Source organism: Canis lupus, chromosome 1 (assembly GCF_048164855.1).
Source record: "Canis lupus baileyi chromosome 1, mCanLup2.hap1, whole genome shotgun sequence".
Classification (NCBI taxonomy): domain Eukaryota; kingdom Metazoa; phylum Chordata; class Mammalia; order Carnivora; family Canidae; genus Canis; species Canis lupus.
The window spans coordinates 39,182,059-39,207,519 of record NC_132838.1 but is presented as its reverse complement, the minus strand read 5'-3'; the positions used below and the strand labels follow the sequence as shown (position 1 = coordinate 39,207,519).

The 25,461-nt window shown below is 33.5% G+C and overlaps 1 protein-coding gene across 4 annotated transcripts in view; it reads right to left on the bottom strand.

Annotated features, from left to right (window-relative positions):
* The window catches only part of STXBP5 (syntaxin binding protein 5), a 168,151-nt gene that overhangs the window by 110,056 nt on the left and 32,634 nt on the right, over positions 1–25,461 (bottom strand). For all 4 annotated transcript variants that reach the window (XM_072827159.1, XM_072827167.1, XM_072827186.1 and 1 more), the window contains exons 5-7: positions 9,661–9,795; positions 7,921–7,984; positions 4,206–4,289 (exon numbers count right to left, since the gene is read on the bottom strand). In XM_072827159.1, the coding sequence (XP_072683260.1) occupies positions 4,206–4,289; positions 7,921–7,984; positions 9,661–9,795 (283 nt within the window). The remainder of the gene's footprint in view (positions 1–4,205; positions 4,290–7,920; positions 7,985–9,660; positions 9,796–25,461) is intronic.

The window sequence follows — 25,461 nt, the reverse complement described above, 5'->3', positions numbered from 1 at the left end:
GTGGGACTTGTTTCCGCATCTCAAAGATCACGCCCTGGGCCGAAAGTGGCACTAAACCGCTGAGCCACCAGGGCTGCCCATGGATTGAGTATTTTTAAAATTTCATTTTATATTCCTCTTTGGCTTACCTATTTGGGTAACTGTATTTCCTTTAGGATTTATCGCATAAATCTTTATCATAGTCCACCTTCAAGTAATATTCTAACACTTCAGGTACAGTATAATAACCTTACAAAAAGATTCTGTCTCCTGACCTTTGTGCTACTATTGTCTGATTTTAATCCTACATGTCAGAAATCTTACAATGCATTTTTATCACTTCTAATTCCTGTGATTATCTTTTAAAGAGAATTTAAAAAATTAAAAAGCTTTTATACCTATCTACAACATATCTACCATTTCTGGTGTCCTTTATTCCTTTGAGTAGATCATATTTCCAATTATATCACTTGCCTACTGCATGAAAACCTTTTTAATGTGGCTTGCTGCGAAGGTCTGCAAGTGAGGAATTCTTTGAGTTTTTAATGTGTGTAAAAGCATTTTTGTTTTGTTTTCAAAGATAATTTTTTGAACATAAAATGCTAAGTTGACAATTTTTTTCCTTCAGTACCATAAAGGTATTGTTCTAGTGTGTTCTGGCTTGCACTGTTTGTAAAGAAATCATTTGCTGTTATTTTTATATTTGTTACTCAGTATTTAATGTGTTCCCTTCACCCCCCCCCCGCTTGCCTTTTAAGATTTTCTGTATCACTAGTTCTAATTTTAAGTAACTGAAATATGTACTTTTATATAGCTTTCCTTCATTTTCCTTCAGCTTTGAGTACACAGAACTTCTGTGATCTCTATACACCCTATTAGTTTATAGGGTTTATATTTTTCAACAAATTTGGAAAACTTTAGGTCATTATTTCTTCAAATATACTTTCCATGTTCCCTCTTCTGGGATTATTACACAAACATTAGTCTGCCTGAAGCTGAACCACAGTTCACTCTTTCTGTCCTTTTCTGCCCATCTTTCATATTGAGTAGTTTCACTGCTATGCCTTCAAGTTCATCAATCTTTCCTTCTGCAAGATCAAACCTTTTGATTTGAGGAGAGTATTTTTTATCTCATTTTACTTCATCTCTAGAGATTCCACTTGGGTTTTTCAATTCTTCCTTGTCCTTTCTCAGCATGTTTATGCTTTCATTTACCTTCTGGAGCATATGGAACCTATTTAGTAACATTTATTTTAATATACTTGTTTACTAATTGTATCATGTGTCATTTCTGAGTTTGATTCTATTCACTGGATTTTCTTTTTATTTTGCATCATACTTTCTGGCTGCTTTCTATGCCTCAAATTTTTATCTGGATGCTAATTATTATGAAATTTATGGTGGGTTATTATTATATTCTTTAGAATACTTTTGAACCTTTTAGAATAGTTGTATTATCTGAAAACAGTTTAGACTTCTCAAGGCTTGCTTTTAAGCTTTGTTAATCCAGGTAGGTGAGTCTTTAGTGTAGGGTTAGGGAAGCCCCACTACTAAGGCAATACCTTTCTGAGTACTCTTCCTGATGTCCTGTGCATTACAAGGTGTTCTCCACTCTATTGCAAATGTGAGCTATTCTTGGCCTTGTGTGCTGTGACAACTGTTTTACCTATTCCTTTCTAGTGGATCTTTTCAAAGCCTCACACCCACACATTAATCAGTATTTACTGAAGACTCAGGGTGGGGGGTTCCCTATATATTTTTAACACTCTCTCTAGGTAGTTCCCTGTCCTTTGGTATAGTGCCTTATAGGCTACAAATATCTTGGCTTACCCAGTTTCTCTATTCTGTCTCCTCAACCCAAAGAGACTATTGAGCTTCCACCTAGGTTTCTCCTTTATGTAGAGACCTTGAAAACCTCTAGGCCATAAGCTAAGGCAACTAAATGGCTACCTTGTTTGTCTCCCCTCTATGGAATCTCTGTTCTTTTTTCTTTTCTTTTTTTTTTTTTTAGTTGTTTATTAAGAGAAACTATTCCATAACCCAGTGTTTGTGTTTCATAGCTCAGGAACACAGGACAGTCAGTGACAAGCTTCAACGAAACGCAACCCAAAGAAATTCTTTATATTCCAAATTCACTTTGCACTCTGAAAGATACCAGCCTTCTTTACCTCCTCAAAATCTTTCATAGAATCATAATTTCTGTAGAAATCTGCATATGCCTTCTTTCTTGGTTCAGCCACAGCAAATTTATAGAAAGCTGCAACCCCCAGGGATACAGCAAAGGCTCCAACAATATGAAATTGCAGATCCTCGGCTAGAGGCCTCGCATCTGAGGTTTCGTCAAAGCACTTGAAGTCACGGTAATTATTCTCCTTAATACCTACCTGAAACCCAACGTCCTTCCTAACAGAAATGGACAGCACCCCAGCAGTTGGAATTTTTGCTCTTAATACCTGCTAATTTCTAAAAAATGTTGTTTTATTTATTTTTCCAGTGTATTTGCTTAAGGCAAGAGGATAAATCCACTCCCTGTGACTCCATAATGGCTAAAGCCAAGGTTAATATTTAAATTTATAAGAAGCAAAACAAAAAAAGGGAATTTTTAAAACCTGCTCTGATTTTAATATAGACTTATAGGACAAAACTTCCAATGAAATTAAAAGGACCTTTCATTTAAAATATTGTTTTTTATACTTTTAAGATCTTTTTCTTAAATACTTTTAAGATCTTGATAAGTGAATCACACAGTGCTTAGTAACCAAAAACCTTAAAAACAGAAAGTATGAAAAAAAAGTATGCAGCTATGAAAACAAGGGACATTCTTTTTTAGCCATGCTTACAAAGATCACATGCACATATTTATAAACTATACCAAGTATTATTATAGTTACTCAATATAGTCTGCTGTTTTAAGTAACTGAAAGCATCATTACAAAGACATGACATATTTTATCTTATAAGCAAGCAAAACCACATACACTTCCTAGTTCTAATCATTGAATTAGAAATCATGACCCTACTAATCCCCAGATTACAGTTACCAGATACCATTTCACACTGGAAGAAGCCACAATTCCTAAGAAAAAAAAAATTATTCTAAATTTGAAACAAAAATATACAAGATTAATAGTTATACTTTTAAAATAACAGAAAGGAAGATATCCAAGACTATTATCACCAAAGAACACAGGAATCAAGAAGAGGAGGCTCATGGACCAAAATAGGAGAATTTGAAAATCAATAAGGACAACAACTTCAATGTACCGAAGCACAAATGTTTAAATTTTCAAGTACATAGTGAAACTAAAAGCAAGAACAAATTGGTCACCACTGGAATTACTACAGAACACTCCTTTAGAGTAAACACTAAAATAAAAGGAAAGAATCATTTATTCTTTCCTTTATTAACTATACTATTTAACCAAAAAGCAGGTGAGAAGTTTTCTTTTTTTTATCAAGTGTCTGAGCGGAATTACAGAATCAGAACATCTTCATTTTGCAACCTATATGCATTGATAAATCTAGGCCTTGACAGCACTGGCTGCTAACCTCACAGACATGAACTCTCCAACTGATATAAGGGTACCAGCATCATTTAAGAAGTCTGGCTTAAAATGAAAAATGAATCCGAATTTGATCAAGCCTCAGTAAACCAGTTTATAGAAAATCTAAGGACAAAAAAAAGATGTGAAACACAAGAGGGATGGAACCAGAAAAATCTAGTCTTTGAGAAACTCTACCTTTAACAAATACATGGCCAAAAAAGAAGGAATGAAGAAAGGGAAAGCAAAGAGTAAGAGGAGAGGCCTACAGTTTAAGAGACTTAGAAGACACCAATCAATCACAATTAATCTTTATTTGGATCCTAAAGCAAGCAAAACTATTACTGTCTACGGTGTACTATCATGTCTATAATAAAAAATAGGATTTATTTATTTAGGATACATTTATTAATTTGCTTGTAAATGACAGAATGCCTCTAGAAGAATGAGAAACTGGGAACACTGGTACCAGCAGTTAAGGGACTGGATAGCCAAATGATAGAGGTGGAAAAGAGATTCTTTTTTAATCTTTTGAGCTATGTGATTATCTATTATATAAAAGTAAAAAAGTCTTTAATTGCAATTACAAAAGTTGCCTCAACTAAAATCACCAATTTCTTAGAGAAGTTGCTCTGAATTAGAAAAATGATAAAAATGTTTGATTAGCAAAAACAATGTTATTACCTCATCATATGTATATCTGTAGTCGGCTTTCTTTGATTTGAGGTCCCATAACACTACTGTTCCAGATTCAAAGCCAATCAAAAGCTGTAAGAAAAGAAAATGCCACATGACCTAGGATTGATATTAATTATGTGAAACATTTATTTGATGACAATAAAGATAACTATTATTCATATGCTTCAAGCATAAAGTTATAATTAAACATCGCATTGCCAATCACAGGAAAGACAAATGAGAATACTGCACTGCATGTTTATATGTCTTTGATGATTAGGGACTTAACATATATAACTAATCATTGAGAAAGAAAGTAGTATCATTTTGAAGTCCTGAGTATACATTTTCATTAATATGACATAATAAATTACTAATAAAAATTAACATTTGTGTATGCTTTAGAGTTTATAAACTTTCCTAATTCAACACATTATCAGGCAATATCATTTACTCATATATCTACTGAAGGTTCTAATCCAGACTAGATTCCTCTCATAAGATTCAGACCCATAATTCCAGTGGCAACAGCTCCCTTTATCTACTCCACAAGAATGTCAATGTAAATGTGTCTAAAAGTGAATTCATTATTTTTTCCCTGCCCTCGTTTTCTGGTGTTCCCTAACTGCAATGTCTCTCTCAGTATTCCCTAGTGCTCATTAAGTCACTCAGACAAAAACCTTGGGGTGGGAGGGTCATCCTTAACTCTACTGTCTCCCTTGTCAGGTAAAATCATCAATTTTAAAACTACACTCTATTATCTTTCTACTTTCCCCCACCCCCAATACCTCTCTTCTAGTTTAAGGCACAAAGTTTTCTCTTCTGGTCCCCTGGTCTCCCTGACTCCAGTCTTGCTCTTTTTAAATCCATTCCCGACTATAGCTAGTGTTTACCAATTCTAAAATGCATGATCATGTAATTCATGCTTTTATTTAAAAAATTTTTAATGCCAAAAAAAATTTTTTTAATGCCTTACTATAACTGTTAGGATAGAGTACAAACTGAGTAACATGACCTAGAAGATTTATCATGGTCTGACCTCTGCTTACCTCTACAGCCTTGTCCCTTGTCACATGCCTCTTACCAGTACACTCCAGCACATCTTTCAGTTCATGCTTTCTCTTATCTTTGCTGTCTTCCTACCTGGGCCATATCTGAAGTCATCCTCTTTACCTGATCAATCCCACTAATCCTTCCAATGTTGTCTTAGCTATCACTTCCTCTGGGTAGCCTTCCTTGACCTACCAAATGTAAATCAATCTCATTTCCATGTACTCCAACAGTACTCTGTATATTTTTTAATATGAAGTGTCAGCACACAATAATGGCTTTTTCTTTAGCTGAACTCTCAATCTCTCTCTCTCTCTCATTTAAACTTGGGAAATTCTTTCAATGTTTATTCTTATTAGAATCTTTTATAATTCAGAGATGTTAATTTATATACTGTTGACTAAGTTTCCTTTTATTTTTTCTCTCATAAAAAGCATTAGTAAGTATACCAAATATGAATATAACTCTACAACATTAATAATTCTGAGGTTGAAATCAGAGCAATCAATATTCAAAATCCCAGCTCCATCAACATCTAGCTTTGTACCTCTGGAACATATAATGACACCAAGTCTCTGTCTCATCATCTGTAAATTACAGCAGATAAATAACTTAAAAATTGTTAAATGATCAAATAAAATAGTGCATAAGAGGTAGAAAGCACAGTGCCCAAAACAAAGCAGAATTCAGTGAGTGGTAGTTTTTACTGTTAGCATCATGAGCAATTTTACACTAATACCTAACCTTCCCTAGCTAAAACCTTTGCTTAATGTTGTGGCAGCTACTGTAAGGTTAGCTTTGGAGGAACCTGCCCTGTCACCTTATACCTTTCTTTAGCGACACACTGTCACAAAGATTTTTGGAAACAGTGGAGAGTCACTGATATAAAGTGGATTTTTCTATTAGAAACCAAAGGTTAGACAATTTGATCTATTCTAGTATTTCAAAAATGTTTGAATGAGATTAATTCTGGGAACTAAGGAGAATAACAAGTTTCAAAAAATTATGATGAAAATAAGCAGTTTTATATAATTTATTTACATAATAAATTAAGTCTATATTGAGGCATTATTATTTATACGTTGGATGCTGTGAGAAACATAAACCTTTATAAATATTATCTCTATGCTATAGGAGTCTTTCAAGTTCAGGGAAGGTGAGACATATACACATTTCTAATACATGACAATATGTGACAAAAACTATAAAACTCATACAACTAAAATGCTAATGAATTTGGAAGTGAGAGAAAGCATTTTTAGTCAGGATGGTCAGCAAAGATGTCATGAAAGATAAACATTTAATCTGAGCCACAAAATGTGGGTAGGAATTCAGCAGAGAGAGAAAAGTGGGAAAGCATTCCAAACAGAGGGACTCACAGAAAGGAGGTATGGAGGTAATAAAGAGTAGCTCACTTTTGGGAAACTATTTGCTTCAGCACAACATTCAAGTAAAGATGTTCTGAAATACAATGAAACCTAAGGCCATGTTTTAAGGAAACTTTTATTTGTCAGCTACTGCAGAATCATTGAAAGCTTTCCCACAGGAGAGCAATAGTAGTAAAACAGCATTCTAGGAAGACTGATGTGGAAATGGCTCATGAATGGGTTGGAATACCTTAAACTTTAGTGGTCATAATGACATTGAATAGAAAAGAGACACTTCAAAGAAAGGACTGAAATGTCTTAGAGACTGAATCCAGGTAGAAGGGAGGGAAGATGCAACCTTCTTGCCATGCCTTCCACCCAAAGTCTTGGCTTCTAAACAAATACTTTATAGCAAAGAAAATAGAGGTACAGGTGACTATAACTTGCTTCCTGTGAAGTTTCTCTCAAAACATACATCTGTCTGATTACAAGCAAACTTCAAACAGTATAGCTATCCTTTTGTTTTCCTAGTGGCAAATAAGAGAATAATGTTAACATAACATACAGGCTGGACCACTCCCACCAACTGAGGGAAGAAAAAAACCTTCACAAAATCTAGAAATCTCATTTCACTGATTTCTGATAGTAATAAACTTTCTAATGTTTATGTAGGCTAGTATAAAAAATTAAGTAAGTAGAAAAGTATCATTAAATAGAACTACTTCAGAGACATTTGAATTAGGAAAGAGATTCATGGAAAAGGAAATTTTATTATTTTTAAATGTATTAACAAACCTAATAACTAAATATTGATTTATGAAACTAGTTTGAATATAAAAAATGAAATATTATTTTTAAAAAATATCTACATTATTAATCTAAGATAATATCTATGAAGAAAAGTTTAAGGGAGATGAGATACAGACAACTCTAATGTAAGGCATTATGTGATAAATGCTACAAAAAATTGTATAACTAAAGTGTTAAAAATAATTCAAAACCAAAACAGTTTTTGCCAGGATTACCAGAAAATCTTAATAAGCCAAAAGTAAATTAATAACTTTTAATTGTGCTTATTAAATTTTATTTGTCTTAGGGTTTTTTGTTCTTTAAAACTATAAATGATTCTAATCCTTTCACTTTTTCTTCATAATGTATAAACCAGTGAACATTTCTGATGTACAACCTTTATTAGAAATCTCAATTTTGCAAGGTACATGTATGTGGTACTGGAACGGTTCGTATATTTATAAAAATACCAAAATGTATGCATTTAATAAATATATATATTTTTTAAATTCTACCTTTCCTTCATCCATTGGGTTATCACTTATATGGACAACTGGTCCTGGGTGAGATTTAGATGACCTAAAATAGAAAAGTTAGCAGGGTTTTTTTTCTCTCAATTAAAAATTTCAATTCAACTATATATTCATCACAATGAAGACAATGAATGGAAAATAAAGATACATTTATAAAAGAGGAAAAGATTCAGTAAGTGATTAATTAGAGATGTATAGTTCTTAATATGGATAAGATAGGACTCAGAGTAAAACTATGGGTGGGTGGATGGGTTAATAGGTGATCAGGATTAAGGAGTGCATTTGTAATGAGCACTGGGTGTACTGAGGTGTTGAAATACCATATTGGGTGTGCACATGAAACTAATATTACACTGTATGTTAACTAACTGGAATTTAAATAAAAAAAAAAAAACAAGAATCAAAAAAATACAGTGACATTGATACAAGTATACTTTTGATATAGGCAAGAATCCTCAATTTTGTATTTTAGCATCAAAAACACCCCTATTCTCACACTATAATTCTCAGAATTAATATTTTTAAATAAAGCACCATCTAAAATATTGCTATCTTACTTTACTCAACCCTTGCCTCCAATTGGGGCATTCATCCAGGTCCATAGCTCACATGAAACATAGGAAAAATTCTATTATGTTCTTTTAAAATGTCAACAGAAGTAATGCCACTGTACTTGGTCAGAGAAAAACAAGTCATACGGCTAAGAATGGAGCTGAACTTATGCCTATACAGTAGGAATAAGCACCTTACTATTCATTCATAAATTCCAAGGGTTGAGACACCGCCAGTCCACTTCATGAGAAACCTTTGTGAAACTATACAGACATCTGCACTACCACTGGATGTTGTGATCAACTCAGAACAGCAAAAACACACACCATGTACCAAGAAACTGAGATATACATCCCTGCCACAGGAAGGAAAGCCAGCCATAATACATTATTGCTGGTACTTAAGAGAGATGCTACAAATTTATCTTTATGTCAAATTCTGTGCAATGCAACAATACAGAACCATTTTTTTAAAAAAAAAGAAATACCAAAAATGAATCTTACTGATATCCTTTGATTTTTACATCTAAATAATATAAGAAAAAATTGAGATGAGATGTAAAGATAAGATTCTAAAACAGAGTGCAAAGTTAGTGCTAAAGATCCTTAGGGCCTTATAGCTCAGCCCAGCCCTGTTCTTGTTACTGTTAAATGAAAACAATCATTTTATCAAAATTAAAGACAATTAACTTTCAAATTCTGTAATGTTACATTGCAAACATTTACATTATATTTGTTGATTATTAAAACACATCAAGTAATGGATTAGATCAATGTTTTCTAAACATTGGTGGCAACACATCAGTGGGTTGTGAAATCAATTTAGTGGGGCATGTGCAGCATTTGGAAGAAAAATAACCAGAAGATAAAAATACAGAAAAAAAAAAACTGGAGTGTTTTTCACCAAAGAACTGTTTCATTAAACTTGTGCTACAGTTTGTACATTCATACACGTCATATATGCATATGTTCACATATCTATCTGTATTATAAAGCACTTAAATTTACAAACTGCTACTAGGATAACGTTTAGAAAAGGCTAATAAACGGTGTTTAATATCAAGAATATCTGACATATTTAATTCCACATGGATCTGCTGATTAGCTATTATATAAAGATATCCTATATGGGACTGATACTTTCAGATACAGAATATGTGCTCAAACTCACAGTTCAATGGCTTTATTCCACATAATGACGTAGCCTGAGAGTGTGAAGGACTCCACATTGACAATATGTATATTACCTCGCTCAGTGCCCACATAGAGCCACTTACTCTGGAAAGGCAGATGGCAAAATGTAACCCTGTAAGAGAAAATATATCCAAAAAGGTAATTAGAAAAATGTCTGTAAATTTTATTAATTGCATTAGAGGGTTATCATGATAAATAATTTAGGAGAGGCAAAAATGACATACAACTAGATTTATGTACTGAAAATGCAAATTCAACTTCTATGTCAAACATAAGGTGTTACAGTAAATAAACAGCATGGCTTGATAGAAAGAAGAGGAGTTTAAAGTTAGTATGTGTTTCAAATCTGGCTATGTCAATCACTGTACTACTTTACATCACAAATTCAACTGTTAAAAGCCACAAATTATGAGTCTAATACTCACATGATCCCAAGACTTTTATATTTCTTAGGAGTTACTAAGCACAAATTTTAACTATCTGAAGTACCTAAAAGTAGCAATAACAAGCCAGATATAAAATGAACAATGAAATAACTATCATAAAACAACCATTTCATTCAAAATGATTTGTAAACTAAAACATGAATAGAGCTAAATGTCTTGAAAATTCAAAGACAATTTCAGCATAAGCCAAAATAATGACCAGATGACCAAAAAAAAAAAAAAAAAAGAAATACACAACCTCCTGATCTCTTCTACCACTTTGCAATTGCCCTTTTTAAAAAAAAATAAAATAAAATAATTTATTTATTTGAGAGATAGCAGGAGCAGGAAGAGGGGCAAAGGGAGAGGGAGAAGCAGACCCCCCACTGAACAAGAAGCTGGATGTAGGACTCCATCCCAGGACCGCAGGATCATGACCTGAGCCAAAGGCAGACACTCAACAGATGAGCCACCCAAGTGCCCCTGCAATTCTCTTTTATTCTTCACTCTACAAAAGCGGTAGTTACTGACTTGCTTAATACAATTACATGACCTATCTTCGATTTTACTACTAACAAAATTATTTATATAATATGCTTCAAAATCTTAAAGTTATCTCAATAGCAGAGATTTTGGATATATTCATACAATATTTTCTATTCCCAGTGCAACAGCATATTGCAGCTGTTTCTCAAATATTTAGAGAAACGAAATAAGAATAAATTCTTAAATGTTCAGCAAAAAGTACGGAACTTTTCCCTAGATTTACTCTTTCAATATTAGCTACCATCATTAAGTTTTCTTCTCAATTATAAAACCAACTTATATTGCTGAAAAATGTTAAGCATCTTTGTTTTTTGAAGTGAAAACAAACTACTATTTAACATTTTAAGAAGGAACTTAATTAAAATGTTCACTTAATTATCCAGCACCAAGACTTTAACATAATCATGGTCCCTAGAATGAGTTTTGTATAGAAATAACAGGCATGTATTTGTATAATGAACCACATTTAAAAATTACTCTACTCCTTAACTTCCCTCATTATTCGATTCAGTTGAAGAGGGGGGAAGTCAAATGGTTCTTATTAGAATTGGGAATTTCTTAATTAGCAAATTTTAATGGCTCTGAACAAGTGGGAATAGAAATAGAATACTAAAATCCCATGTTGCAACCAAATAAAATACCATGCCAGTGATTTACAGAAAGGCCAATAAGAAAATGTGGTTCCCCAAAACATACTACTAGAAAAGCAATTCAATGAATATAACTACTAAGAATTGTAAGATCATAAATTTGTGGGTAATTTATTCAGTCACCAAGATATAAAACTGGTTGTTGAGACAAACTAGACTTACTATATTTAATGGGTTCTTTCAATATTTGTTATATGACTTATTTCCTTGTTAAAAAAATCTGGGGCAGCTGGGTAGTTCAGTTGGTAAGCATCTATCTGCCTTAGGCTCAGGTCATGATCTCAGAATCCTGAGCCCCCATGTTGGGCTCCCTGATCAATGTGTATATATGTATTTGTGTGTGTGTGTGTGTGTGTGTGTGTGTGTGTGTTTGTACACACATAAGGAGAGAAAGAAAGACTGAAAAGAGAGATTTATTCTTAATGATTCTAAGAAAGTGAGCCATGATAGAAAGTATTTTCCAGTAAAAGTAGTCATGAAACAAATGGCACTGAATAGCCATGGGACAAAGAGATTTCAAATTTAAAGAGTTCAGATCAAAACAGATGCAAAGAAACTTGAAAAGAGAAAGTTTCACCAATGTCCCCCAAGAGATCTCATCTCCTTCCCTGTATCCTCCTCCTTGTAGAGTCTCTCCCAATACTGATTCTAGGACCTTGTGACTTGCACTGGCCACTGAGGCATTAGCAGCTCTGCCACAAGCAAAGATTTGAAAAGCACGTGCACCTTGGGGCTTGCCCTGTTTCTTATACCTTTAGAACCCAGGTGCCATGTGATGAAGCCCAGACTTTCTGTTGGGAGAATCTGGCCCAGCCCACAGCCAGCATCAACCAATAGACATGTAAGGCAAGCTAGATCATCCAATCCAGTTGAGCAGCCAGATAACTATGGTTGCATAAGTGACTACAGCGAAAGACCACTTCTGCTGAGCTCAACCCAAGTGTTGACCCACAGAACTGTGAGCAAACAAAATTTTTTATTTTAAGGTAATATAGATCATAATAATGATGGTGACTTCAGTTTTTATTGATACCAGGACCAAATTAATTTAAGTTTATGTGCTGACATATTAAAGCATAATGTTATACTGAAAATAATTAAAGTAACAGAGTTGAGACTCATATGAAAAACATTAAAACTCAGTAAAGACTAGTGAGATCAGATATTATAAGAATGGTATATTAAACTGGGCCTGAAAAGGTACCTTTTCAGATACCTTTTGATGTATGACTGAATCTAATGTACTAGAAATAAATAGATTGGATAGATAGATAGTTAAGTTGAATTCCCTCAGGGTGTCACTAAATGGAATTGTATTCTAATTCCCTCTACAGGACTTAAAAGTAGATATTCTACACAAAGCTGTTACTAGGACACAATAATTTCCTTATTTGCTTAAGGGACTTAAAAAAATGTAACATGTTAAGTGTTAGGAAGTGATACATATATCCTATTCACTATTTAGCTTTAGCAGCTGTCTGTCAAACATTTTACAGTCAAGCACCAAATTTAAAAGATTTAACTATTAACAATTTTAACAGAAGAACACATACAGTCTACGTAATGTTGAAATTAATCATCCATAAACAAGGGTATAGATACATATGTGTATTTAATCCATAAAGACATATGAACCAATATGCTCATCTATATGCCTGTATCACCAATGAATCAGCTCAACATGACAAAATGCATCATCACTTTTATAGTCTCAGGAAATATCACACTATCTTTTACTTAATAAGTAATTCATTAAATGAACAAAAGAATTACATAAAATGTGAGAATTTACTGTTAATTAACAATCAGATATTCCTAATTTTCTCTCTCTCCTCAAGGCTTGGGCCTAATTTAAACCATTATTACTAAATTTTCAAATCAATTCCTAGCTGCCACTAGAGTTATCTTTTCAAAGCCAAGAGAAATCATATCATTATCTTACTTGGAAGACCTTAAGGACTTCCTATCTTCTACCAAATACTTCCTAAATTTTTAGTGATACTCTGTGCTACATATATCTGGGGAAAGGGTGTAGAGTTATAGTGTACTGGATTTAATCAACTATTATTCAGCATCCTCTTCTACATTCTCCTATATGCCTTCCTGTTCTGCAGATTCTAGAAAACTAAAACTTCTATTTCCCAGATTCTTCCACAGCTAGAGTTCCAGATGAAAAGAAATTTCTACCAATTGGATATGCTTAAAATTTGCAGGCAAAAGGGAGGCACAGATCATCTTTCTGTTGCTGTTTTTACTGACAAGGGTGTTGTTCAAGGCAAGAGGTACTTATGACAGCATTCTAAGCTCTACTCCTGAGAATCATGTGCTGAGAGGCAGTTGTATGGCAGTAATCATAATTCTTGAAACTCAATAGTTCTAGCACTCCTTGGTATTTTGTAAACAGCTACATCCCTGAATTAAATTCCTTTGTGCTTAATACCTACAGTGATTTCTAGTCCTGCACTGGATCCTTATTAATACACCAAGAAATTCATCAATCTGTAACTAATCTATATGATGGTCTACAATAACCAAAAATTACCCATTTACAATGTATCTTGTTCAGATAATGTTATTCATTTAATGATTTAAAGTTGGAAAAAGGTTGAGAATATAACTTTCTTATAATTGTATAAAAAGAAAAAAAATTAAAAAAAATAATTGTATAAAAAGGCCTTTCATGAATGAAGTAGACCTTTTCTACCTTTCTAAAATTATCATCTCTGGACTACATACCTAGCTATGTTTAACCAGATACAGTGCCCTACACATGCGAGATTTCCTCAAAGCTGTGCACCTGAACATAATAGAAAGTCCTTTTGCCCTTTCTCAATGTATGAAATCCCCACTAATCCTACAAATCTGTTCACAAAGGCTCTTTTGTAATGCTTTACCTAAAATTCTCAAAACACAGGGATACATCCTTTTGCTGGTTAATCTTCAAAATTTCCTAAGAAAATTTCACTACATATTATATCATATTTTCCACTGCATTATAATTTGCCATTTCACCTTCCTTAGCTGGTTATAACTTCCATGTCTCTCCAGAATTCATCACAATATTTGCATGCACCAGAATCTCAATTAACATTTACCAAATGAATTAATACACAAGAAAATAAAAAAGAAGGTATTTGATATTCTTCTTAAATTAACTGTACCTTATACTGTCTTGTTATTAGAAAACTTAAGTTTGCATTAATGAACCCAGAAATCTATTAAAAATAACAAGAGACAGCTGAAAGCAATTTACAAATCTGTTCAAAGGATTTCCTATTTGTAGTCTCATAAACTGTCATAACTACTTTAAAAAAGTCTTCATCATATCTGTAACCCAGCAGTACAATGTAACAAATGTCTTGAAAAATAAGCTTTAGAGATCTTCAAAGGTCATTTTACATTTATACTGATTTACTGTATTATTAATTACATTTCAATTTTTAGAAAGCATTTAAGTGCTTTTGGAAATATGTCCAAATAAATCATATTAACCTTTCTTGTGAAATGAGGCCTTAATATCATCAATGACTATCAAAACAATTAAATATCAACCAAGTATCAGTAAGTAAAAGAGTGAATAACAAATAGGAAAACAATATATATCAACTACAGAAATAACATCTCAAAGAACTATCCCTGTTATATGGGGGATTCCTTAAAGTTCTGTTTTTAATGATCTTACCTTGGGGAATAAAAATGCCAGTGTTTTATATAACAAATGTTATGATAAACAATAGTTGCTGGTACTCATTAGCAACTGTTAACTACATCTTTTTTTTTTTTTTTTGGCATTTTTTTGTATTAGATTGTCCTTTATTGTATGGATAAGGTATATTCTAAATATCTTCCAGCCTATAGTTATGTCTTTTTAATTATTAAAGCTTCTCTGTTTCTGTGTTTATATTCATATATTATAGATAGAGCATGTGCGAGAAATATATCTCTTCATATATATATATATATCACAATATATAATACCAAGATATATAGACACAAATATGACATTATTTATATATTTATACAAACTTACTATCTAAAATGAGTTTTTAAGATTTTATTTTTAAGTAATCTCTACATCCAACATGGGCTTGAACCCAAATATGCTCCACCAACTGAGCCAACCAGGCACCCCTCAAAAGAAATTTTTATTAATCTTTTTTATTATGTGTGCCTCTCCTCCAAAATGTACTCTAAGTCATATTAATAGCCGGGACAACATTTATTTTTTCTTAATGTTCATAAAATACACAAGTAAGACATAAGGAACTGGGGATGGGAAGGGAGTCACTGTTTATAAAAGGATATTATGTAAATTATTCTGAATTTCATGTTCTTATCAAGCAGTACCTGATAGATAGGGTTTGGCTTTTAACTTTATGGTAAGTGTGTTATACAGAACCTTTATTCCTTTCCAAAACAGTTGGTGCTTTTCTGTGTATGTTGTTTAAGCACATCCTGCCCAGATCTTACAGATATTTCTTATATAACTTTCTCCCAAGTTTTAATTTTAGTGTGGTCATTTTACATTGAAATATTTGATTTAGTTATGAGATAGGAATCACTTTTTCCCATTTAGATAGGAGTCATCATAGCATTTTTTATGTACTACATCCTTTTTTGTTTGCAATGTCACTTCTGTAATATGTCAAAAGTGTATGTATGTGTGTATGTGTATGTATGAAGAGGAAACATCTCTTCATAGATGTTTTTGGAGTTTGCTCACTATGTTTTGATCCATTTGTCTTCCCTTTGTAACTACCATACCATTTTAACTTCTAAATTTTATAATAATTTTTTATATCTAGTAAGTCCCACCATCTCATATTTCTTTTTCAAAACTATCTCAGTTATTTTAGGCCTTTCTTTTTTCCATATGAATTTTATAATCAGCTTATCAAGTCCTATGAACAACCCTGTTAAAATTCTGAGTGGGATAATACTAAATTTATAAGGTTAATTTGGAAGGAAGTGACATTTTAAAACTTGAGAATTCCTTTCTATGAAACTCTCCATTTGCTTAAGTCTTTGACTCCTTCAACAGTTTTAATATTTTCCCCACATAGATCTTTAATATTTTCCCCACATATTTTGGCTAGTGTTATTTCTAGGAACACTGTAAATTTTGTTGTAAGATGTGTGCTTTTTCCCTTCGATATACTTTCAAACTCTGTAATTATGCTTTAGGTATATCCTTTAAAACAGTTTAACAGTTGTATTTTGTTTTTTTAACCCAATCAGAAATCTCAAAATTTCACTAAGTGAATTTGGTATATTTACAATGATTTTGATTACTGATACAGTTGAACTTACTTTTCCCACCTTGATTAACTCTTTTCTGTAATTTTCTCTTTTCCTAATCTATTTTCATTTCCTTTTTTCCTCCTCTAAAAGTTTTGGTATTATATACTTTCTATCCTTCTAGTAGTTATACTTACATACAAGATACATTAACTTCACAGTTCTCTAATAAGGTCTGAAAGAAAGGTTATTTGGGGAACAGGAGGAATGTTCAGGTAATTATTGTCTTTTCTGAGCTCTTTCACAGTTGACACTCAGAACATAATTGTCAGCAGCTCTTTGAGCATTTGTTAGTCCTTTCAATCTAAAAATATTTAGCTCCACAAAATTTTCTTTATGCCTTTCATCACTACTTCTCCTTCCATTGTTCTGTTTTCTCTTGTCTTTACCACTAGACATCCGTATGATTCTTAGGCTCAAATCTCCATCCTCTGCCTTTATCTTATTGATACCATGCCCTAAAATATTTTGATTCTTAAAATAAATATTTATCTTTAAGTCAAGAGATTAAAAAAACAGTAAAGAATAGAAATAATTAGTGTTAGATATCAATAAAAGATAAAAATAAAATAAATGCAGTAACTACTTCATTTAAAAGACACGCACACAAATCTCTGACAAATCACAGTAACTGAAATATGATGAAATAGAGAATGAGGATATGATGAGTATAAAAATCAATATAAGCCCACAAGAATATGATACAGACTCTGATCTTAATGACATTGATCATATTCTGAATCAAAAATATTATTCAAGTACAGAAAACATAAAGGAATTTAATATACCTAAGAATTATGTACAAAAAGTTTTCTAGCTCTAAAAAGTTTAAGTATACTCTAAAAACATTCAGAAAACAGATGATTCCTCTATTAATTTCTCTATCTGTTCTAGAGCAGGAAGGAAGGAAGAGGGAGTGTGAGAAGGAGAAAAAGAGAAAGAAAAGTTACTCAATTCATTATAGGAAGGAAACATGCCCTGACATCAAAATTGAGAATATTAGAAAAAAAAAAGTCATATTCTAATCTCACAAACAAAAGTAGAGGTCCTAAGAATATATTCAGCACCATATTTAACAATATAATAAAAGGACTGTCAAAATTTTCACAAGCATATAAGAATGCTTAATATTAGGACATATATTAATTAAATCAATATGAAAAAAGGGAGGTAAGAAATCACAAGAATCTAAAAGAAATGCCCAAAAGGCATTCCATTAAAATTTAACTTCCGTAATTGACAATCAGTTCTAAGAGGAAAAAAAAATCTATGTCAAACCAATGTCTTATATTATGCTTAACAATAAAACCCGATGAGGATCCCTGGGTGGCTCAGCAGTTTAGCACCTGCCTTCAGCCCAGGGCATGATCCTGGAGTCCTAGGATAGAGTCCCTCATCAGGTTCCCTGCATGGAGGCTGCTTCTCCCTCTGCCTGTGTGTCTGCCTTTCTCCCTCCCTCTCTCTCTCTCTCTCTCTCTGTGTGTCTCATGAATGAATGAATAAAATCTTTTAAAATAAATAAATAAATAAAACCCGAGAAAATAAACAAAGAAAACCCGAGAAGCAATATTATTAAAATTATTACTAAGAAAAAGATACTTGCTATGGAAAATATCATTGAACACTATTCTGTACATTATTGCTAATAAAGTAAGGCAAGAAAAGGAAAATAAAACCTTCATCTTCAAAATCACTGCCAAATTATTACAGATGGATGTCTGCTGTATCTCCCAGGCATGCTGGTTCAGTAAAAAGAAATCTACTGCTCAAAGTTCTTTATTCTCCCATCTTACTCTTTTCACAAAAAAAGGAAAAAAATGTAAAAGCCTTGATGTGGGCCAAGGACCAAATAGCACTCCAAGGATAATCAAACAACCTAGCCAGTTTGGGATCTATTAGTGGGAGGAATGAAGATTATACATAGAATTAGCCTGGAGGAATTACTCTCATTTTTTTTCTGTTTGAAGACTTTCCTTCTTAGCCTATCTCCCAGGTAACCCACATTATCTGTGGAGTGACATGCCTTTTAGAGAAGAAGAGATTCCCCTCTGTTTCTGCATAGGCAATGAGGTAACAATCAATCTACAACTTTGAGTATTTACTAAATGTCAAGCATTGAGACCACTGCTGGAAATAAAATAAACATACACAGTTTACATTCTAATCTAGAAGACAACCAAGGAATCAAGGCAATTACAGTAAGCATGGTATGTGCTATTTTAGGGAAACAGCATCATACTGTGGTAGAATACAAAACAGGCACAAACCCAGACTGGGGAATTTACAGAAAAACCTGTAAAAGAAATGACAAACACAAGTCAACTATGGAAAGAGAATCTTAAGTGTCTGTGGAGTAGGAAGATCAGTTCACAAACAGGCAGGAAAGAGGATCACTCATTAAAAACAGAGAAAGAGAGAGAGAGAGAAAAAGGCAGGGTGACTAGATTATAATGCATAAAGAGAGGGAAAAGCATAGTGAAATGAATTATGGTAGTAAGCAGAATCACAGACCTTATAAGACCTCTAGGGAATGCTAAGTATTTAAGAGTATCAACTTCATTTTGAAGGCGTGAAATACAGTGGACACTGGTTGTTTACCTAACAACCATTCCTCAGTCCACTCCTTCCTAACATTATTCAGATATTCATTAGAGCCCCTATCTTCCTCAAGTTACCCATATAATTTAGGAGGCACCTACACCAAATTGAGTTCCAGAAGTGAAACAAACCAACCAGGGTAATCCCATGCACTTGCTGCCATTTCAAGTCAGGTTATCCAATCCTAAAACCAATGGATATTTTCCATGTGAAGGACAATTAATTTGTCAATCACATCTGTAAAACCTCTTCACAGCAGCATCTTGATTAGAATTGGTTAAATAATTAGAAGGTGTGTGTATACCAGGGGGCAACACTTTGGGGACCATCTTAGGATTCTACCTCTAATAGCCTGCCCTTTAGCCTCTGAAGATTCAAATCCTTCCCAAATGCAAATTCTTTTTTTGCAGACCCCAGTATCATCAAAGTCTCAATTTCATAATATCAAGTCCAAAATCTCATTAAAATATCACCAACTCAAAAATCCCAAATCTAAATTTGCTGTAGATGAGAGTCTTGATTGTCACCCATTGAGTATAGCTATTGGGCACAATTCCACTCGATCTGTGGATCTATGAAAATAAAGAGACAAATTATCCACTCCCAAGACTCCTAGCATTCAATGGTAGGACAAAAACAGGCTAAAAGTTATAGAAATTCCTGTTCAAAATGGGGGAAAGTGGAAAGTAAAAAGGAGTCACTGGTCCTTAACAGTTTTGAAATCAAGTTGGGCAAATGTTGATTTTTCTTAATCAAGCTTCAAGGTTGAGAATAATCCTCTGTAGCTCTCAGCTCCATCCTCTTCCTTTTTCATCCAAGATAGCACTTGCCTGGAACACGTACTTTTATCAGCCTCCTGCTGGCGGCAGCCTCCTTTCATTTTGTACTGTCTCTCAAGCCATGAGATGGCAATATTCTGCTACACAATTTTCTCAAACTGTGTGGCTTAAAGAATTCTATGTGTTCTTTGGTTTAGTTGAAAAGATCTGTGAAGCACACCCGCAATCTCTTAAAAAAGCCCTTGAATGACTAAATACTTTGACCTTTGGTCTTTCTGAGATTTTTGGTAAAAAGTTGATCAGTCACACCTTCATGTTTTTCTCTAAGCCACACTGAGAAACAATCTTTTTACCAGCTGGATCAGGATAGGAATTTCCCAACTCATCAAGTCCTGGTAGCTTAAATAATTCTTCCTTCAATTTAATTCTCTCATCTTGCCTTTTACTATAAAGCAGCAAGAAAAAAATCAGGTGGCACCTTCAACTCTTTCCTTGGATATCTCCTTGGCTAAATAGCCAAGTTAATCACTTATACATTATGCAGAAGATACTGTCAAGCTTGCCACAATTATATAACAAGGAACCACTTCATCCAGCTACAAAAACATGTTCTTCTCTCTCTTCCAAGTCCTCAATGGAAGCAATCTTCAAGTCCAGAGCCTCCCAGCCTACTCAAAGAAATTTAGACATTTCTATCCTATTCCTTAAATTTTTTTTAACTTCTATTCACTGCCCCGTTCTGAAGCAATTTCCCCATTTTTAGGTATTTGATACTGCAGCATCTCACTTCTAGGTACCAAAATCTGTATTAGTTTTTTTATTGCTGTTTAACAAATTACCACAAAATTAATAGCTAAGAAAACACCCATTTATTCTCTGTTTCTATAGGTCAGAAGTCCAGGCACTGCATGACTCAGAGCCTCTAGACAGTCTCACAAGGCTGAAATAACAAACATCAGCCAGATGCACTCCTCTGCCCCTTTCTGGAGGTTCTAGGAAGAATCTGCTCTGAAGCTCTTCCAGGTTGCTAGTAGAAATCAGTCTCATGTGGTTGTAAGAGTCAATAACTTACACTGAATCACCCTCAGGCTATGAACCTTTTGCCAGGAAGAGTCTAGTCTCTTAAAAGTTCACTTTCTTCAATCAGGTTTACTGAGAATAAACACCCAATCATAAGGTGAACTAATTAGGACCTCAATTACATCTACATAATGCCTTCACCTATTTAAGTGTTTGTATGAATAACTCAGAGGTGGTGTGTGGACACCAGGGAGCAGAAATTTTGAGACCCATCTTAAAATTCTGCCTTACCATACATATATGTTTAGAAGTGGAACTGTTTGGTCATGGAATATGTGGATACTGCAAAAAATTTTTCTAAAGTGACTAACACTCCCAGCAGCAGGCTATGGGAATATTTAGCCATTTTGATGGATACATAGTGCTATCTCGTTGTGGTATCAGTTTGCATTTTCCTGATGCAAATTTCTTTTAAAATAAATCAGTATATATATATATATATATATATTTTTAAAGGTGAGGGGGCGCCTGGGTGGCTAAGTGGTTAAGCATCTGCCTTCAGCTCAGGGCATGATCCTGGAGCCCCAGGATGGAGTCCCATATCAGGCTCCCTGCATAGAAGCCTGCTTCTCCCTTTGCCTATGTCTCTGTCTCTCTCTATATATATAGGTCTCTCATGAATAAATAAATAAAATCTTTTTTTATTTTATTTTTATTTTTTTTTAATAAAATCTTTTTTAAAAAAAGTTGAAAGATTGGATAAGTTATTCTATCATAGGTTAACTTAAGCTTCTAAAATGGCATCCATCCTTATTGTGTCAGTTATTTTATGTCTGGGCCGCTGAAGTAACCTATTCAAGCATTTTATTCATCTTTGTTAATCTAATACCTAGCATAATCCCAGGCACACACAAGGCACCCAATGCTTGGTGATTTACCCTCTAAAATATACCTACCAATACATGTAATTTACCTTTTTTCATTTCCAAATTTAAAGCTGTTCCCACTCTATATTCCTCCTACCTAGGCCAATCAATAATGTTATAGGAGGCAACCTTTTATAGCAGTCTAACACACAATTTCTCTGACCCATTATTGCATTATACAGTTAGAGGAATAACATATGTTCTAACTCTACCATTAATCTACCTAGCTTTCTTGCCCTACATATAAAAAATAAAGTGCTTTCATTCATTATTTTGTCTTTATTATTTATCCCATGCCTTAGGTCATTATGCCTATTAGGAGAGATAAATTATTCTTATATTCACTTTGATTATGTATCTCTTTCCTTCCGTATAATCTTTTTATATATGAATACATTATAAGGACCTTGTGCAACCAGACCAGTCTCTTTGGATGTCTCTCCCAATTTTGTCAGAATTTCTTTGTTATTATTGATAATTTTATCCTAGGAAGTTATTCAACACTTCCTGGGGTGCCTAGGTGGCTCAGTGGTTGAGTGTCTGCCTTTGGCTCAGGTCATGGTCCCGGGGTCCTGGGATTGAGTCCCACATCAGGTTCCTTATGGGAGCCTGCTTCTCCCTCTGCCTATGTCTCTGCCTCTGTGTGTCTCTCATGAATAAATAAAATCTTTAAAACAAAACAAAACAAAAAACACTTCCTGACCATCCTTCCTTTTACAGTCTCAAGGTCATCAAATAACAATTATCTTCTCTCTGAACATTAACAGTTTTTTTTCTTTTTAAATTTTGTCTCAGAATGTGGTTCCCTAAGAGTTCCCAAGGAGACTCATCATATCCACAGAATTCCAAAACAATTCTCTTTCTGGATTAGAATTAGTCAGAATAGTATATCCCTCAGTCAGGATTCCTAACGGCCTATGTTCTATTCCATTTCTGTGTTCTAGTCCTGAATTTCATCACATTAAATCACTCTCATTTCTAATGTCTGTATACTTTCATTAAACCCATTTAAAGACAAATATTTTGCTGATATGATGCAATTACCACAAAAACTATAATCCTAGGTCTCTAATTTGTTCCAATATTATGATTAATTTTTTTTCTTGTTAAATATGTGCAGTGAATTAATTCAAAATCTTTGGAAGACCTGTATAGATTTTTTGAGGGCTGGTATCTGGCCAAATATTCTTTTACAGCTATGCCCGGTTCATGTGCATACTGAGCAAATTATAGGCCTCATAAATATGCAAAGCACAATATTTAGGTAATATTTTAATAAGAGTATAATGGGATAAATTAGTTTTTGTTTCTACAATAATTTACTTTTCCTAAGAAAATCTGATGTGGGCGCCTGGGTGGCTTAGTCTGTTAAGCCTCCAACTCTAGGTTTTGGCTGAGGTCCTAATCTCAGGGCCAAGAGATAGAGCCTCACAGCATCTGATTCTGCACTCAGCAAGGGTGGGGGGTCTGCTTCTCTTCTTCTCCCTCTGCCTCCCCCCCTCCCCCCCACACACACACATACACACACTCGCATTCTGGTGCATTCTCTATATATAAAAAATAAAAGTAAAAAAAAGAAAAACTGATGCTACAGCAACAGTCACTTCCTAAAGTACCTTATAGGCACCAACTCTTCCACTGTGATCTTAATATCGAATTAATTACTCCATTTGTCAAATAGTTTTTTCTCAAGGATTTTAGATACTGATGCACCATTGATAATTGTTAGGATGAAATGTTTTTATTATTAGTGCATTCCATATGATATTGTATTCTCCTTACCATTAGTTTAGAATGCATCCATGCTTATTTTATTCTCTAAACTAGTACATGCATCAAATGAATAGATATAATTTTGTTATAATAAAAGAAAAATATACCTTAAAAATATATTAATTTCAATATTAAAGACTCAGCTATTCATCAGATGTCTAACATATTTATAAAGAAAAATCCTATTCTTTGAAATTTCACCTGGGAGACTAAATAACATTTATGTGAAAGTGTATTATGAACAACAAAGAATTACACAATTAGAGATATAATTATTAGACAATAGCAGGTTCTAAATAGAAAAGCCCAGATACACAATTTAGAACTCAGTCTTAAAATGCTCCATATATTTTTACTTAATAACTGTTACGCAAAAATTTAGAGAATACTGGTCATGATAACAAAGTAATGATAAAAGACTAGCAGATAGTTGTAGTTGCTTATAAATCCATGAATTCCTCCCAATTAAACTTTCTTTAAAAGAAAAAAAAAATCCACAGAAGCTTGATGGAACATATTGATTAAAAAAAACTAGTATACAGAATTTTACTTGTCAAAATTTTCATTTTCTACCAAAGCCAAAGAACCTCTCCTTTACATGTATAAAGACATCTAGAACGAATATCATTGGCTTTTAATGATTTTCCAATGTCTATTAGTTGTTTCTATGAAGACTGCCTAAGTAAAATCTCTGGTACGGCTAATGCAGATATTTCAAGGTACAAAATTCTACTTAGGGACGCCTGGGTAACTCATTGGTTTAGCACCTGCCTTTGGCCCAGGTCATGATCCTGGAGTCCCAGGATCGAGTGCCACATCAGGCTCCCTACATGGACCCTGCTTCTCCCTCTGCCTATGTCTCTGCCTCTCTCTCTCTGTGTGTCTCTCATGAATAAATAAATAAAATCTTTAAAAAAAATGTTTCTTTAAAGAAACAAAAAAAAAAAAACAAAATTCTACTTTAAATCCAATACCTTTAAAAACAAAACCAACTATATAGGTGATTTCTAAGGCACTGTTCTAAGGGCCTTATTCATATTATTTATTTTATACATATTAACTTTATAATACACATCTTGGGGCTTTTATGAGATAGTAATTATCCATTTTACAGATAACAAAACTGATATAGTTAATAGGTGATGGGGCCATAGACTAAGATTGAACATAGGCAGTCTGGCCCAGAATGTGAACTCTTAACCACTATGGTACATTGCTTTGCAAGATAGAGAAAATTGCATCTCAAGCTAAGTAACCAATGAGAGTAAGAACTAAACTTGATAATTAGTACAAGCTGGCTACAAACCAAGGAGATTTATGTTATCCTCCAACTCAAAATCTTTCTACGGAAACTGAGATACATATTTATTTAGTATGAATAAATGTCATCTTATTGGGCATCTGGAAGCTAAGCTTATCTTAACTTTGACCAAGATCCTAATGGCAAGGCCCAAGTTGGTCTTGTTTACAAATACATGCTCAGCAGCTACCATTAAGCTGGCACAAAACAAGCATTCTATAATTATCTATAGAATAAATGGGGATAAGAGGAAGTTGTTTTAACATATGAGATAAAAGAAATGATAAAGGTTACATGTAACACAGAGGAAAATTTTCTGCAGATAGAAAACACACAAAAAAATGAAGTAAGCTGCCTAATTTCATAGTTAAACCAAAATGTGAGACTTCTATATTTTTTCTTAAATACCAAAAAAGTGAAATTCTATCAGAATATCCACATTACAGTTGTACAAGATGTAAAT